At 52.6% G+C, this 16841-nt stretch overlaps 7 protein-coding genes across 7 annotated transcripts; 3 read left to right on the top strand and 4 right to left on the bottom strand.

Annotated features, from left to right (window-relative positions):
- Positions 1-548: 548 nt before the first annotated feature.
- COCVIDRAFT_114926 (hypothetical protein) lies at positions 549-1556 on the top strand (the record flags this gene model as incomplete). Its single annotated transcript, XM_014695170.1, has 5 exons — positions 549-609; positions 662-968; positions 1030-1271; positions 1320-1390; positions 1443-1556. 5 exons carry the CDS (start codon positions 549-551, stop codon positions 1554-1556), a joined length of 795 nt encoding a protein of 264 aa, XP_014550656.1.
- An 803-nt stretch (positions 1557-2359) lies between these two features.
- On the bottom strand, positions 2360-3071 carry COCVIDRAFT_114912 (hypothetical protein; the record flags this gene model as incomplete). Its single annotated transcript, XM_014695171.1, has 3 exons — positions 2360-2525; positions 2577-2696; positions 2776-3071. The coding sequence occupies 3 exons, from the start codon at positions 3069-3071 to the stop codon at positions 2360-2362; spliced, it is 582 nt and encodes a 193-aa protein (XP_014550657.1).
- A 296-nt stretch (positions 3072-3367) lies between these two features.
- Positions 3368-5056, top strand: COCVIDRAFT_114917 (hypothetical protein; the record flags this gene model as incomplete). Its single annotated transcript, XM_014695172.1, has 5 exons — positions 3368-3532; positions 3586-3711; positions 3787-3864; positions 3921-4615; positions 4666-5056. 5 exons carry the CDS (start codon positions 3368-3370, stop codon positions 5054-5056), a joined length of 1455 nt encoding a protein of 484 aa, XP_014550658.1.
- Positions 5057-8577: 3521 nt separating this feature from the next.
- Positions 8578-9138, bottom strand: COCVIDRAFT_20957 (hypothetical protein; the record flags this gene model as incomplete). Its single annotated transcript, XM_014695158.1, has 3 exons — positions 8578-8671; positions 8724-8828; positions 8888-9138. The coding sequence occupies 3 exons, from the start codon at positions 9136-9138 to the stop codon at positions 8578-8580; spliced, it is 450 nt and encodes a 149-aa protein (XP_014550644.1).
- Positions 9139-11461: 2323 nt separating this feature from the next.
- Positions 11462-11653, bottom strand: COCVIDRAFT_114920 (hypothetical protein; the record flags this gene model as incomplete). Its single annotated transcript, XM_014695173.1, has 1 exon — positions 11462-11653. A coding segment is annotated over one exon (192 nt), but the record flags the coding sequence as incomplete, so codon positions are not given.
- A 2293-nt stretch (positions 11654-13946) lies between these two features.
- COCVIDRAFT_42899 (hypothetical protein) lies at positions 13947-15925 on the top strand (the record flags this gene model as incomplete). Its single annotated transcript, XM_014695174.1, has 7 exons — positions 13947-14007; positions 14099-14149; positions 14206-14940; positions 14989-15084; positions 15138-15155; positions 15225-15302; positions 15369-15925. 7 exons carry the CDS (start codon positions 13947-13949, stop codon positions 15923-15925), a joined length of 1596 nt encoding a protein of 531 aa, XP_014550660.1.
- Positions 15926-16006: 81 nt separating this feature from the next.
- Positions 16007-16841, bottom strand: COCVIDRAFT_114940 (hypothetical protein; the record flags this gene model as incomplete). Its single annotated transcript, XM_014695175.1, has 1 exon — positions 16007-16841. A coding segment is annotated over one exon (835 nt), but the record flags the coding sequence as incomplete, so codon positions are not given.

Here is a 16841-nt window from a genome sequence, read left to right on the forward strand (position 1 = left end):
CCACCTCGCCGTCTTCTGCAACCCACGCTTCTGCAAACCCACCCCCTCTCCACATCTACTTTCTCTTCGTAAGTCAGTCACCGCATTTCGTCACGCACCCCCCCAAAAGCCGTAGACGGCTGCAATTTGCGCCCTTTGCCGCAACATCGACAACAACGACATCGCCACCTGTGCCCCTGATGACTCCCACTCGCCCAAACCGCCCGCACCCACACTCGCCATGGTCATTGTCGCGGCGGTGTGCTTCGGCGCTCTCTTCGGGGGGCCGTGAGTGAGAGCTTGAGCCGCCCCTCTTTGCGCCCACCGCTGTTAGGTGCAAAGGCTACGCAAGCAATTGCACGCAGCTCCACTTGCCGCATTCTCCGGACCCTTTACCACAGCACACCAAGCACCCAACAGCGACAGCATCAGGGCGATTTTCCCTTCACCACGGCAATAGCGCACACTGAGCATCTTACCGCTCAACAACTGCGATAGCAGCCGATTGCGCTCTATCCGCGCTCTACACCAGTCCACGTCAGCTAACAGTCGTGCACGCAGACTTCACAATGGGTTACGAAGACTCCGTATACCTAGCCAAGCTGGCCGAGCAGGCCGAGCGCTATGAGGGTAAGCACTTGTCCCACAAGCCCAAACTCCACGAACTGACAGGATGGCGCAGAGATGGTCGAGAACATGAAGGCCGTTGCCTCCGCAGACCAGGAACTCTCCGTCGAGGAGCGAAATCTCCTTTCTGTTGCCTACAAGAACGTCATCGGTGCTCGCCGCGCGTCCTGGAGAATCGTCACCTCCATTGAGCAGAAGGAGGAGTCCAAGGGCAACGAGGCCCAGGTTGGTCTTATCAAGGAGTACCGCCAGAAGATCGAGGCCGAGTTGGCCAAGATCTGCGAGGACATTCTCGAGTGCCTTGATGGCCACTTGATCCCCTCTGCTGAGAGCGGCGAGTCCAAGGTCTTCTACCACAAGATGTAAGGGGTTCAATACGTGCCATGTTTGAGGGCGTTTGCTAACCACGTTGTGCTCTTACAGGAAGGGTGACTACCACCGCTACCTTGCCGAGTTCGCTGTTGGTGACAAGCGCAAGACCTCTGCCGACAAGTCGCTTGAGGCTTACAAGGCCGCCACCGAGGTTGCCGCCTCCAGCCTGGCCCCTACTCACCCCATTCGCCTCGGACTTGCCCTCAACTTCTCCGTTTTCTACTACGAGATCCTCAACTCGCCCGACCAGGCTTGCCAATTGGCCAAGCAGGCTTTCGACGATGCCATTGCTGGTACGTGTAGGATGCAAATTTCATAGACAAAAGCTAACGTCAATACAGAGCTCGACACCCTGTCTGAGGAGAGCTACAAGGACTCTACCCTCATCATGCAGCTCCTCAGGGACAACCTGGTAAGCCCCTGACGTGGACTTTTGTTGCAATTCAAATGCTAATCAATTCTAGACCCTCTGGACATCGTCCGAGGCCGAGCCCTCTGGTGACGCCCCCGCCGCCGAGCCTGCTACCGATGCGCCCAAGGCTGAGAGCAGCGAGGCTCCCGCTGAAGCCAAGGCATAAAGTCGAAAACATGATATCAGACGCAAAAACGGCAGGGGTTAATGGTGCGGTGTATCACGGTAAGAGTCAATGATGTTTTAGTCATCATTTTCTGGTGGCATCAAGGGTATATCCTAGCGTGCTCCAGGCCGGGCGCGCTTTGTTAGACTCTGAATTTCCATCCTGTCCACACTTCATGCGCCCAAGGCTCTTTCCATTGTCCTGTCCACTCCCACCAGTATGCGTCATATACGGTCACGTCTTGTATGTTCCTCAACGTTCATGGTTGCCCCGGTCTAAGACTTAGATGTTGACGTCAACGTTCATTTTTGGCATGGTCAGAGAGTATAGTAGATGCTCATTCTGGTTCTGCGATTCCCCACAAATCCCCTCAGAAGGCTTATAATTCAAGACTATTTGCTTCTTTTCAGAGATTGTTCATTGACACATGACCAGGCATGACGTGTTGTCTATTGCAAAGTGAAGTACTGACTTGTAGGATAGTGTAATGACGTGGAATGAGATAGGCAGAGGTTGCTAAGTGCGGGGGGTTAGAAATAGTAAGTGATAGTACTGAGGATGTGGCATGTTGCTTAGTCGAATTAGTGCGTGTCTGCAAACAGGTGGTTGAACAGGCTAGGCTGAGAGATGCATCGAGTGGCAAGTGGAAGAACACAGTCACAAGCTCCAAGTTTCAATCATGTATATGAAACAGCAATGCTCATATTTCTGAACAAGAAAAAACCACGCCCTTGGTTTGTATTTAGATGTACATAGTTCCCTACCCCACTTTCTTTTCACATGCATGTAGTTCCCCATCTACTCTACGCATGCCACAGCCTGGCCACAGCCTCGGTGATGCCAACATCGTTGGTCTCGAAGGAGTAGAGAGCGATACCAAGAGTGACGGTTCCAATGCGGAGAGCCCACATGGAGAGGTTGCGAAGGAGGGGCACTCGCTTCTTAGGGAAGTAGTCGATGATGGATGCCCTGAACACGTTAGCCGTCGATTTATTCTGGTGGGACTAGACTTATACATACTCGAAGCCAATGTGCGAGTGTATGACCAAGAGAGCGCAGAGAATAGAGTCAGTAAGTGGGTTCAGCGATCCAGCAGCAAAAGGCGCAATGGTCAAAGGAATCAGACCGGCGGAGACGATCCTACGCCAATGTCAGTTTGTGGTGCCACATCATATGATGCAAGAGTTGCAATCATCCTCTTGCAGCTCGTCAAGCATACCTCTCGAAACTCCAGTGGTAGCTGCCATGGGCATAGTCTGGCTCGGGTACAGGCACAGGGTCGTTGGTGGTTCCGACAATCTTCTGTGGCAGCGGGGGCAGAATCTGGTTGCGCTGGGTGGCGTGGAAGGCGGCGACGCGCGTGGACTGGGGAATGACTGAGCGCTGGAAAGCTGGGCGAAGTTGGTGGGCGAGCGGGCGGTTGATGGTGGAGCTGGCCGTGGACAGCATGCGGTGCGCTGCTTGGGGCTTGGTGTAAGCTTGCCTGAGAAGGCCAGGGCGCATAAAGGAAGCCATTGCAGTGGTTGGAGAGGGGCAGCTGGCAGGGAACAGGTGCAGTGGGAGTGGGAGGTCGCAAGACGATATCTCGGGACGGTCGAACAGATGTTGACGACAATGCCTCGGATGAGCGATGCTGACGTCCCTGCGGCGCTCATTGGCCAGCGGCGGGAATCGGGAAGTCCCGTGACAGCAGATTTCGAACGTCAATCAACCTCACCTAGGGCCAAGAAGTTGCAGCTTCGACGAATCTCAACCCCAACCCCCCATCACCGCCCCATCTCCATTCCTTCCCTGCACAGCGAGCAGACGCAATGGCTTCCCGGCGGCTCGCACTCAACCTGCAGCAGAGCATGCGCTCTCGCTCCGCCATCAACGCCGTCAAGTCATCGAGACAGTCGCCTTTGACACGAGGCCTGGCCACGCCCATTTCCTACGGCGCAAAGACCGAGTCGACCACGCTCAAGAACGGCTTCACGGTATGCCACAAACGCTACCTACTCGCAGGACTGCAATTGACCCCAGTGTGCAGATTGCTACCGAGCACTCCCCGTGGGCCCAGACCTCCACCGTCGGTGTGTGGATCGACGCAGGAAGCCGCGCAGAGACGGACAAGACCAATGGAACTGCACACTTCTTGGAGCATCTTGCTTTCAAGGTACGGATACACGGATGCGCGGCAGGCCGCCAATGGCAGTGCGGGGCGACAGGACGCTGATGTAGAGACAAACAGGGCACCCAGAAGCGCACGCAGCAGCAATTGGAACTCGAGATTGAGAACATGGGCGGACACCTGAACGCCTACACCTCGGTACGTTGCGCCTGATGGGGAACGCATCTGGACGCCGCATATTGATGACGTGACAGCGCGAAAACACCGTCTACTACGCCAAGGCTTTCAACAACGATGTCCCCGCCGCCGTCGACATTCTCTCTGATATCCTCCAAAACTCCAAGCTCGAGCCCGCCGCCATTGAGCGCGAGCGCGATGTCATTCTCCGTGAGCAGGAAGAGGTGGACAAGCAGCTCGAGGAGGTTGTTTTCGACCACCTTCACGCCACCGCTTTCCAGGGTCAGCCCCTCGGCCGCACCATCCTCGGACCCAAGGAGAACATCCAGAGCATCCAGCGCGCCGATCTCGAGAACTACATCAAGACCAACTACACTGCTGACCGCATGGTCCTTGTCGGTGCTGGTGGCATTCCCCACGAGCAGCTCGTCGACCTTGCTGAGAAGTACTTTGCCAACCTGCCCTCCGAGCCCCAGGACTACTCTGCCAAGTCTCTTGCCGCTGAGCAGAAGCAAAAGCCCGACTTTGTTGGCTCCGAGGTTCGTCTCCGTGATGACACCATGGGTACCGCCAACATTGCCATTGCCGTTGAGGGTGTGAGCTGGAGCGACCCCGACTACTTCACTGCGCTCGTCACACAGGCTATTGTTGGTAACTGGGACCGCGCCATGGGTACCTCTGACTACCTTGGTAGCAAGCTCAGCAACTTTGTCTCCCAGCACGGTTTGGCCAACAGCTTCATGAGCTTCTCCACCAGCTACTCTGACACTGGGTATGTTGTTGAACGAGTGTTTTTGGAAGAATAATGCTAATACGTCATAGTCTCTGGGGTATCTACCTCAACAGCTCCAACCTGACCCAGCTTGACGACCTTGTCCACTTCACCCTCCGCGAGTGGACTCGCCTTTCCATGAACGTCAGCTCCGCCGAGGTTGAGCGCGCCAAGGCCCAGCTCAAGGCCTCCATCCTTCTTGCTCTTGACGGTACCACTGCCGTTGCCGAGGACATTGGTCGCCAGATTGTTACTACCGGCCGCCGGTTATCACCCGAGGAGGTTGAGCGCGTTGTTGGTCGCATTACAGAGAAGGATGTGATGCAATTCGCCCGCAACAGGCTATGGGACAAGGACGTTGCCATTTCTGCCGTTGGACAGATTGAGGGTCTTTTGGACTACAACCGTATCAGGAACGACATGAGCAGGATGCTTTCATAAGCATGTGTGTAAGTAAGAGGAGAAAGTAGGGTGTGTGTCGGTGTAGAGTTATAGAGTTGGCAGCTGTGAGCGTTTTTCTCCCAACAGCATGCGAGACCTGTATTTTGTGTACACTTATGTCGAATTTGACAAAGAAGATTTTAATATTCGTCTTTTGTGAGTGACTATGGTTGTGATTGTGAGTGTCTTTGAAGTTTTATTTTGTTCGCTATGTCAGGGAATGTGTATGTGATATGGTGTGTTTGTAGCAGCTGAGGAAGGTAAAAATGGAAGGCTTGTGGGTGTTTGCTAGGCGGTGAGCTGGATCATTCAACTGGTTACGCGATGTGTATGTACGTAGGAGTGAGAGATGGAACTTCCAAGTCAAAATTCAATCATCTCTCCTACAACAAGAAAGAGAGGCCTGATGTGTAAGCTACTCTGTACATGGAAAACGCGATACGAAGAACGTTGATTCGTTGTTTGATTCCTAAGACAGACATTATTATTTTTTTAGCTAGCTAATTACAGTGTTATACTCTCTCACATCTTCTCTATCCCATCTTTTCCTTTCCTCTTCCTTGTATCTTTCTTCAGGTAAACACTTCTTCGGGTAGTCCGTATTATTCACTGTCACATTAGCAAAGATGTCACGTCAACTTGCTTATGAAGTGGGAATAGTCATAGAAATACGTAAGCCAGTTGCATTCAGCACATTCGATATAACTTTGAACCGTCATGCATGCAACCCAACTACGCAATAGTCTTTGTAGAAACGAAGGTTCACTCTCTCCCAAATATGAAGACGGTGGGGAGGACGGGGGGTTTGTGAGCATCTATGTCGTCGTATCTGTGTATGCATCCTTTATACATTTTTTGACAAAGGAAAAAAAAAGATTGTGTTTCTTTCACCGGTATGGATGAAAAATCTCACTACAATATTCCGTCTTGCGACTAACGAAGATGTGTCTAGCCGTAGTAGAAGAAGAAAAAAAGTAAAAGTAAACCATCGCATCCCCCATTCCTCCCAGACATCTAAACCAACGACCCCTTACACATCCAACATACCCATTCATCTCTTCAGTAAATAACTCTCCTGCTCCCCCCCCTTCCTATCTTTCCCAGATACAAACCATCCTCGTGCATATCCAGATTCATCATCAACCCCCTCTTCATCCCTCATCCCTTTCCCTCTTCCTCATAAATACGCATATCGTCACTCTGACGATCTTAAGTCCGAAAGTAACCCGTTAGTTTAGGTTGGAGAAGGTAAGCGTAGGTGAAAGTGGCAAACTAAGGGTGAGACTAATTCGGGTATGCGGCACAGTGAGTGATGATGGAGGTGTCGATCTTTTTTCTTAAAAGGGTGTGTGTGAGGGAATGGGAGGGGGGGAAGGGATGGGTTTTGCGCACGGTTTTGTAAGGGAAGGGTTTACGGATATAAGAAATGGTTGGTAGAATAGAGTGACTGGATTTTTTTACTTTGTTTTCTTATTTGTCATTCTTTTTTTTTCCGGAAGGGGGGAAAGGAGAGAGAGAGAGAGAGAGGGGGGGGGGGGGGGGGGGGGGGGGGGGGGGGGGGGGGGGGAAGAGGGAGTATGCAGGGCAGAAGGGCATGATGAGAGTACAAGTACATATATTTTTTTGGACGTCTTCATTAACCTAAATAGTTACACGATATACGTAAAATTGATACTTACCACAAGCAATTTTTTTCCCCCACTATTCCCAAGCCCCGTGTATACAACATGCAGTTTACCAAGATTCTCTACATTCATATTCCTGCCTTCCAACCCTCTCTCCTCATCCTCCTCCTCCCCTTCCGCGTTAGACATTGCATAAACCAACCAAGCTCCCCTCCTATCCCCGTTCCTGGGAATAATCCCCGTATCCTAAAGCTTATTCCAAGCTTATCAACTACTTCTTCTTTTCTCTCTCGCTTACCATATCCCATTCCCCCCTACACGCTGACACGAACAAACACGCACTCATACCCCCATGATACCTGCAATCACCATATAAGAGGACAAAGCTTCCGGATCGTCCCTGAACACCACTACAAGGAGATGTGGATGTGATGATTAGTGGGGTTCTCACGGTTTTGTAGGGCAAGGTGATGGGCGTGGGTGTATTGGTGAAGGAAGTTACGGTTTGTACGGGAACCGGGCGAGAGGAACGGTAGGGAATTGGGGGAGAGGAAACGGGTGGGAGAGAGAAAGAGAAATGTGGGGCTTTTTATTTCGTTATGGAGTTTAATTTTTTCCTTAGTAAAAAAAAAGAAATCGAGTCGGTGTGTGTAAGTGATTGGAGGGAGAAATAGGATTAGATATCGATGATCGCGATGAAAGTGTGCCGTTCGTACATACATACGTACGTCGGAGAAAATAATCAGGGGGGCGGGGGGGAGCATGTGTGACTTGAGAGCAAAGAAGAGAGATGACGTGAGAAGGGGGGGGGGTATTACTTGCCCCTCCTATAATTTATAAACAATAACAAACAATAATTGGTATAATATAGGAAATAAGGATATACATAGGGGGGCACACGTGGATACGTAAGTAGTACATGTTTACCAGGATCCTGACGAATACAAAACTTATGCAAACAAATCAGATGGATATGTGATTTATTCCAATCTGCCCAAAAGTTGTGCAAAAAAAAGCCATCGGAAAAAATATAAGCTCATGTCAAAACAAAAATAAGGTTTTCCTTGGCTTTTCTACTCTTCCGGAGAAGAGAAAAAAAAAGCCTTGACCTAAAACGCCATTTCCCCCTTCTCCAGTAAATATAGTTTGCCTAACCAAATGAATATTCTTTCGCTGTCTCTCTCTCTCCCTCTCCATCTTAAGCATGCTTGCAAGCAATCCCCCGGGTTGAAGGCTTGGTCTCTAAAAAGAAAAGCATTCTTCTTCCCGTTGGAGCGTTGGAAAAAAGAAACGATGTGCATGTCATGTGAGCTATGCGCCATCTGTGGGATAGAATCGAATTACCAGAAAAAACAAAAAAAAACAAATACAACTCCCAAGAACACCGCGAATTTGGTCATGACGCAACAAAAAAGTTGTTTAAAAAATCAAAAGTGTCAGCCAGCAATTGCAAAGACCCAAGATATAGCGGGTGCAATTGTGCCGTGGTATATGCGCAGAAAAGAAATCAAGTTGAGCGACAAAGCAACAGGCCAAGCAAGAGCCCAGTCGAGATTATTGTCGTAAGGTGGTAAGACAGAAGCTGTAGGCTGAATGGAAAATTGGAACGATGATGACGATGATGATGAACGCCGGTTCCCAGGCCTGTACCGCTATGCAGATGCTCGTAAACGCGGTCAACATGTGAGTGTCGTGTGTATTGGAAGGATAGATGGATAGATGTATGTGTGCGGCGGGCGGTCATGGTGGTCAGTATGTTAGACAGTAGACCATCATGATTGCGTGGTAGTGAGGGTTGGATAGGCGCGTGGAGTCCATGATGAGTCGAGGATTGGGAGGGAGGCCGACACAGTAGAGGCTCACCGGGCGCGTGTGAGTGTGGACGAGCTCTGATTGTTATTTGATGGGCTTGCCCTTGCCCTTGACCTTTGTGGCCTTTCCAGCGCCGGCGGAGGTGAGCTTGCTTGTTTGCATGAGTTCGCCAATATATCTAGAGTGGGTCAGTACAGTGCCACGTGGTAGGCGAGGAAGGAGCGACATACGATTGCAGGAACTTGTTGCCGCCCTCGAGCTTTTCGTGTTCGCTCTTGACAACTTCAACGCGGTCGACAATTTCCATGAGACTAGCTTGCAGGGCTTTTGCTTGTCTGGCGAGGACAGGTTAGCCGATGGCGGCGGGTAGAGGGAGGAGAGGAGAAGGACTCACTCTATGAGGGCCTGTCGAGCATCCTGACCCATTTTTTCAATTTCCTCGCTGCTACGACGGGGACTCATTGTGCGCGCATCGCCGTCATCATACTCTTCCTCCTCTTCCTTCATTTCGACATTTGGACTGTCGCGGGGTATTATGATGGTGCCGCTCGACTTTCTGCTGCCGAGACGGGGCCTGGGCTGGAGGGTGGGGTCGGCAGCCACGTCCTTTTCGCTGACTGACGAGTTTGACGACGAGGTCGACATGGTGTCGGTCTGACTGTGAGTGTGGTGGTGGTGATGATGATGATGGTAGGCGAGAGAGGCGTCGTTCGGGGAGCAAGGAGGCGGGTAGGAAGAGAGGGAAATGTGTGGGATCATTGCACGGGACAGTCGAAGTGCGGCTCTCGAGGTGTAGGTTTAGAGACGGAGACGGAGACGGGTGGGCGAGGACCGGCAAGAGGATGCCGTGGGTGGGTTCAAGCCAAGGCAGAGGCACACGGTCGCTGTGGAAGGATGCTAGAGTAGTGGAGCCCTGGTCAGGAGCTAAACCCGATGATGCTTCAGGGTCTCCCGAGACGACAATCCCTGCGATGGCAGCGGCCTGTCCACCTCGAGGCCGGGGGGTGCGGCGGCGGCAAAATGCTCAATGGCGGGCGGAGCACTGGCCCTTGATGACGGCACCCGCCTCGTGACCGGGCGTGTCGCGCAGGCCTGGGGCAGAGACGGCGGCGACGGCGGCGGCAGCCTATGAGTGTGTAGCGTGTGGACTGTGAGGTTGATTTGCTTTTTGATTGCTATCGACGATTCTCTGGCACAGCAGCAACCGTAGCACCAGCAGCAATAGCAGCAGCTTGGTGGTGCGACGATCGGCAACTCAAAGACAAGGGCAGGGGCAGCGCACCCACCCCAAGGAGTCGGATGAGTTGAAGCGGTCAATTAGCGTATGAGATGGCGGAACAGCTGTGGCCACGAGGGGGTAGGGGAGTGGTAAAGTGGGTGTGAGAGGGGATTGGGCAACGGGCAGTGGTCAGTGGTCAGTGGCAGCAGCAGCAGCAGCAGCAGGACGACGCATGTAAATATGGACATGCGCGTAAGTGATGAGACGGGGAGTACGTAGTGTATGATAGTAATGGGATTAGCATTAGTATTCGCAGCAGTTGGGAGGGGCCCGACGAGGCTGGTGCGCAAAGGCTTAGCGGTGGTGGTGACGGCAGCCGGTGGGCGAGGGCGAGGGCGAGGGAGAGGGAGAGAGAAAAGGGCCATGACGTCGTCTGAGCCTTGTGCACGACACGGCCGACATGGGCGACACCGATCAATTTCCCCTTGCGGCTGGCTGACATCACCACCGAACGCTGCCATGGGTTCCGCTAGCCGCCCAAACTCTGTCTGCTAGCTACTACAATGACGATTCTGTGGTGTAGTATCTATGTATGTATGTATATAGGTACATTGCTACATTGGTACCCCGTATCTGGTGCTACTATGTACTCGTTACATGGCACCCGCACACATGTATACAGCACTGCACTGCACTGCACTGCACTGCACCGCCCTGCACATGCCCACCCAGCGTGCAGACTGTCCTTTTCATCCACACCGGTTCCTCGCCCCAAGGCATTTGCGGGTCGTTGTGGCCACGCGCACACTCGACGGCGGGCTTGATTGGCTTTGGCCCGCTGATCCGCCATTGTTGACTCTGTGTTTCGTCGGCCATGCACGCCCAATCTCGACGTGTACAAGATCGGCTCAGGACCCTGCGGCGGCCTCTGCAACTGCCTGCCACTTTTGCCCTTGATGGCATTCTCCCAAATCCCGTCGTAACCAATCCGTCCCTCGTTGCCAGTCGACGACGCCACATCTGCACTCCTCCGCACTGCCTCGCACCACTCATCTACTACACTACGCTACACTACACTACACTACACCATACCAAGTAACTATACTACTCGACTTACATAACCACCCACTGCACATGTCCGTGTACCTCTCCGCTTCCCTCTCCTGTCTACAAAATCACCGACATGCCCCGTCTCCCCGACTCCGCACACGCCGCCACGGCCAATGACGAAATTGGTGTTTGATCAACCCATGCCTGCCCGACCCCGGACGCTGACCCGACCGCTCGCTGTGCCTCCATTGCTCCATTCAGCCTGCGCCCGCTCAAGCCAAATCATCTGCTCTCCAACTCGCTCCAACTACTGCCGCACATTCCATCCATTGACTGGATGGAGCTTTTCCCGCCCCCCGCCCGCTTACCTCAAATTGTCCCTCATTGTGCCCGCCTGCCGATCCCTAGGATCATGACGTTCAACGTCCAAACGTGAAGTCAGGAAAAAAACAAAAAAAGCCTCCCTCCCCACGCTTCTGACTGGCTTAGCCATCTCTTCCATTGTCGACAGGTCGTTTCACCACGCAGATTGGCCCACCTCCCCGGTGCGATCCGCATCTCACTAGCCCCTCTACTCGTGCTCTACCGCACTCTGAGTGAACGCTGCAGACACTACATGTGCATGCTACTGCACACACTTACTTACCGACATGATGCTTTAATAGCATGTACACATGTACATGGTCACCGCTGTTTCTGCTACCCCGACCATCGTTCGGCAACACGGCCCCTTGGAGTCGTAAGTAGGATTACTATACATTCGTCACTAACGACTGCAAACACCAGCAGCGGCTGACATGCATCTAGCGCCAACTTTGGACCATGCTCGGTAACCGTCGGTTTTGATACCATCTTTGCATATCCAACCCTTGAGTCGGTCCGCCCCCTCACCCCTTGGACCTGCACCACGCGTCTGTCCCCCAGCCTAAGTCTCGAGTATGTATCGAGTCAATGACGATCAGTATGGGGTCATTCAGACGACAGTCGCATCCTGTCCTATACTTTGGACTTGACCCAACAGATCTCCCTCCCATCCCACGCACCGACACACATGCTTTGCAAATTGCCCTCTGCCGCTCCACTGTAACTATGCCCGCAGCTCGCACAACTCATGTCCCGTGACGTGCCCATGCCCACGTCCACACGCCCACGCCCACGCCCAACTTGGCTCCTGCCTATGCCCCCCTTCGCGCGCCACACCTACAATGTAAATAGCACGCGCACTAGCCAAAGTCGACCCCTTCGCCTAACGCTCTTGCTGAATGCGTTTGCATGCTGCTAACCTGTCGTCCCCGCTCGCTCTGCACCATCGTTGGTCCGGCATGTGCCTAGCAGTGCCCACTTTTCGTTCTTCGGTGGTTCTTTAGCACACCGGCTTTGATTCATGCAATCGCGCTATCCGGCTTCTTCCCACCACCACCACCAACAACCCCGACACCACAGTCGGCCCGACGGCGGGTTGGAGCTTGCAATCACGCAACTCTCAAAACACCTGAAATTATCGAATTTACCCAATAGAGCAACTAATCTACTCCTCCAAGCCAACCACTAGCCCCTCAAGTGCCGCCGTGCCATTGGCTGTGGAGTCATTGGACAATATCTCCGGTAGGGCTGCATCGCCAATGCTGTCTTGGGATGCCGCTGTTGCTGCCACTGTTGCAGATTAACGGCGACCAAAGCCGTAACTGACCTGTCGTGCTGCAAGTCATGCATGTCGAGATGGCATTACGACAGGTCCCAAGACTTGGATACAAAGCACCGCAGAACCACCGGCGACTACGCGTCCCCTATAGCCCTCCACCTTATACCAACTGTGGCCCTCCTCCGCATTCACTTGGCCGGGCGTATCACTCTCTTAGCTTCAACCGCTTGGAAAGCTTCTGTCCTCTCGTGTGCCTGCTACCTACCCGCCCTCTCCCAATGTCTCTCGGACACTCTTCCAACTCGACAACGTCACGACAAGAGTCATCAAGTTGGTCCGTCCGACTCTCCACCTTGCCAGCAGCTCCTCCATATATATACATACACATACATGTCCATGTATGCAACGCCGTTGCCAACACATCTCACCAGCGGAGCTGAAGATGCATGTACCTCTTTTTGGCCCCTTTGGTGTCTAATACGTGTGAAGCACCTGCCCAAAATGAGCTTTGCACAGCTCTGCTGGCCAAGACGGGTCACCTTCTGACTCCATCGGACCCTGCATTGCACCACGATAGTATAGTAGTCACATGGACACTGCTCAATCCCCCCACCGACCAACCTGAATCATCCATCTGCATCGCCCAACAAGCCGTCTTGAAACCTGTGAGTTGTTCAGGCTTGTCCGGGAGATTGCCGTCGGCATGCCCACTCAAGTCTTGGCCACACAACGCAGATTTTTTTCTTTGCCGCGTGGTAGACTACTATTTAAAGTGGACAGCGGGAAGACAATCCATGTCCACCTACAGGTCGGTGCAAATCTGAAATCGACAAAGCTTCACATCCCAACAAGCACATGTGTACGATATGCCTGTATGCGTACATATACAGCGAGCAATTGTGCTGAGTTGCCTTGTGCCATGCTCGTTTTTCTTCAATCGTGGCAGGTCTCTCGCTAGAGATGGTCACTTGCATGTGCAATTGCGCTACAAGGCGTCTAGTGCCGTGTTCGTGCAAGCAAACAGCACTACCATCAAGTTACCTTCTATCGCTTGAGCACTACTACTGTGATGGACGGCAGCCACAATACGTAGTCCAACATCCCGGTCAGGTACCGCAACAATGGGCTCGTATCTGCAACGGGCTCGGCAACCCGGATCTATGGTAAGCATCGCCGTAGGAGACCTTCTCGAGTACCCATCTTACTCCAAGTCGCTTCGTTCCCGTGTATGGCGCTTTCAAACTTCGGCCGTCGCATCCTGAGGCGGTTCTCAGCATGGGTCTGGCATACCATGCTGGACTGCCCACGGGATTGCGTCACGAGAAATCCGCGACACATGGTCCAAGCTCAAGCTGCTCTCTGTCTGTTGAGAGACGGAGGCCTTGACGACTGCAGCAGCGGTAGCGACGTGTGCATGTGCAAGCCGTCATCTGCGCCCAACTACGTACTATTTGATTTTTCACACTACTTTCGCCGCTCAAAGTCACGTTACCCACCCGCCTCTCCCGTGTCCACTAAGAGCTTGCGGCTACCGACCCCACCATGCACGGCATTCTGGAGCTCTCACTGCAGCTGCTCAACTCGTTATATCCGGCCAGCCTAAGTGCGTACATTGCGTCCTTGAACGTGTATTGCTTTTGAACCATTTCAATGCAAATTGGTTGTATTTGAGTAGAGTTGCTGACTTTCACAAGATGGTGGCCATGCAGCCCAAATTCCCATCCATGGTGAACAAGATGTAAAGCGTTAGTGCCATGGTGATTGCTCGGCTGATGGAAATGGCAGCTGATGAAGACAGCAGCCACGCCAACAACAAAGACGTCTGGCATCCCCGACTACTTTGTAACCGACGATGGTCATTTTCAAGGCCCAACCCAGACGGGTGCCGCCCCGTTTCTTGCACAGACAAACCTAGCGCCCTTTGCCGGTGTGTCGTACATACCAAATACGCCATTGGAAACCCAAATGCCTATTCCAGGAAATCCAGATAATAAGAATATCTTCCAAAGCTTGGCAAACATCAGCCCTTACTTTCCCAATCCCCGCGGGTTCGGGGTTAATGAGTATTCAATTCCGCCTGGTGCCAATGTAACATGGCTCAACATGGTCCATCGCCACGGCAGTCGCTATCCCGAAGTTAGTGGTGAAGCGGCCGAGCGGACTTTGGGAAAGAAGCTCACAGATGCAGCTGGGAAATTTACCGCCCATGGCCCTCTCTCGTTCCTAAACGATTGGAAGTTTCTGCTTGGTGCTGAAATTCTGGTTCCAAATGGCAAATATGAGCTGTTTCAGTCTGGCACATTGCACTACTATCAGTACGGCCACTTGTACCCAAATAACGGGAGCAAGATTGTAGTACGGAGCACCACGCAGCGGCGCATGACTGAATCAGCCGAGTACTTTCTTGCGGGATTCTTTGGCCTGCAATGGACGCAGAATGCAACACTGGAGCTTGCCATTGAAGCACCAGGGTTCAACAATACGCTGGCTGGTTACAAGCAATGTAATCATACAAACTGGCAAGTAGCCAAGGATGGTAATACAACTGGACCCATGAGATTTGATTGAGACTGATTGATCGTAGCATTCATGGATTGGGTGGGTGTGTACCTTCACGATGCCCATCAAAGAATCAGAAGCAACATTACTGGTGATCTCGACTGGACTTTGAGTGATACATGTATGCTTTGGAATATCAGTCCCTTTTGGAGATTCTGAACTGATACTTTGCAGACAATGCTCAAGCCCTCTGTTCGTACGAAACCGTTTCTCTAGGATTCTCCCACTAGTGCGGCCTCTTCACCTACGAAGAATGGCAAGGTTTCGAATATGCGCTTGACATAACCTTTCAAGCCGGCACGGGCTTTGCTTCGCCTGTTGGCCGTGCCATTGGTATTGGTAAGTTGCTACTTTGAATAACACAGTAACAGCCTTCTTCATGATACTAACTGCCATGTGCCACAGGCTACGTTGAAGAAGTCCTTGCCCGCATGCAACACCACGTCCTAACCTCACCCTCTGCCCAAATCAACGTCACGCTCGACAACAACACCGTCACATTCCCCACTGATCAAGCACTCAACCTGGACTTTAGCCACGACGCCGGTATCCTAAGCATCCTCGTCGCTTTCGGCCTCCGCCAATTCAACGACAAGCTGCCCACCACACATATCAAGCACGACCGTGAGTTCATCCTCTCACACCTGCAGCCATTTGCCGGCCGTTTGGATATTGAAGTCATTCGTGCGCCTGCACCTGTCAACCCCAAACGGAATCAAGACGACATTTATCTCGACGGCGAGCCAACGAGCTACGTGCATTTCATCCTCAACCAGCGCACCATTCCACTAGGCAAGAGCCACGCCGAGTGTGGACAGCGAGACGACGGATGGTGTGAAATGGAGACGTTTCTCAAGGTCATGCAGAAGCAGATTGAGCTTGCCGACTACGACTTTGCATGCTTTGGCGAATACGAGAATCCCCCCTATGGCGAGGTGACGGATGGAAGGCCATTGAGGTAGTGTGAATATCGTATCTACTTGCCAAAGAAAAAAGAATTCATCAGATCACAATGCTACGTTATATAGCCACCTAGATATCAATCAAAACTTCAACACATCAACCCACGCCTCAGGCATGGCTCTTCCCCCCTCCCTCGCCTCATGCAACCACTTCTCGCCATCAAACCCAAACTCAATCAGCGCATCCTCACTCCCCCACTCCCCATGTCCACTCAACCCAATCGGCACCAGCCCCTCTCCCTTGACACCCTGCACATAATTGACCGGAAATTGAATACACGGCACACCGGTAAAATTCGCCAACCACACATACTCCATATTGCGAATCTGCATATTGCCATTCGTAACGCCATGCGAGAGCTCCGCCTCATCGATTGGCCAGCCCGCATTCGGCGTTGTAGGCGTAACAATCACGAGGCCTGGGTGGCTGCGAAAGAGGTCGGCGAGATGCTGCATGATGAGGTTGCGGAGGCGTTGGGCAAGTAAAAAGTCAGTAGCAGGAGTTTGACGTCCGACGCTCATGAGGATGCGGTTTGCGGGGGTGAGGGCGTAGATGGAGGAGCGGTGGGCGGCTGCGCCTTCGGCCATGATGGTCATTGCGTGGGCGAGTTGACCGGGGGTGAGTAGGGGGATGGATATGTCGATGACTTTGTAACCGAGTTCGTGTTCAAAGTATTTGAGGGCTTGATAGAACGAGTCTTGGACTATGGGGTCGGAGCGGTCGATCCATTGTTTGTGTACGCCTAGCACTTTATTGCGCTGGGCTGAGAACTTGCGTGGTGGAGAGAAGAGCGACGAGGGATAGGTTGATGGATCTGGTTGGGCGAGCACGCGGTAGGAAAGCTCCAGGTCGGACATGGTGCTTGCGAGGGGTCCGCGTACGGTTACGGATTTCCCGGAGTTGGGCATTGGGGCG

Source organism: Bipolaris victoriae (genome assembly GCF_000527765.1).
Source record: "Bipolaris victoriae FI3 unplaced genomic scaffold scaffold_174, whole genome shotgun sequence".
NCBI lineage: Eukaryota > Fungi > Ascomycota > Dothideomycetes > Pleosporales > Pleosporaceae > Bipolaris > Bipolaris victoriae.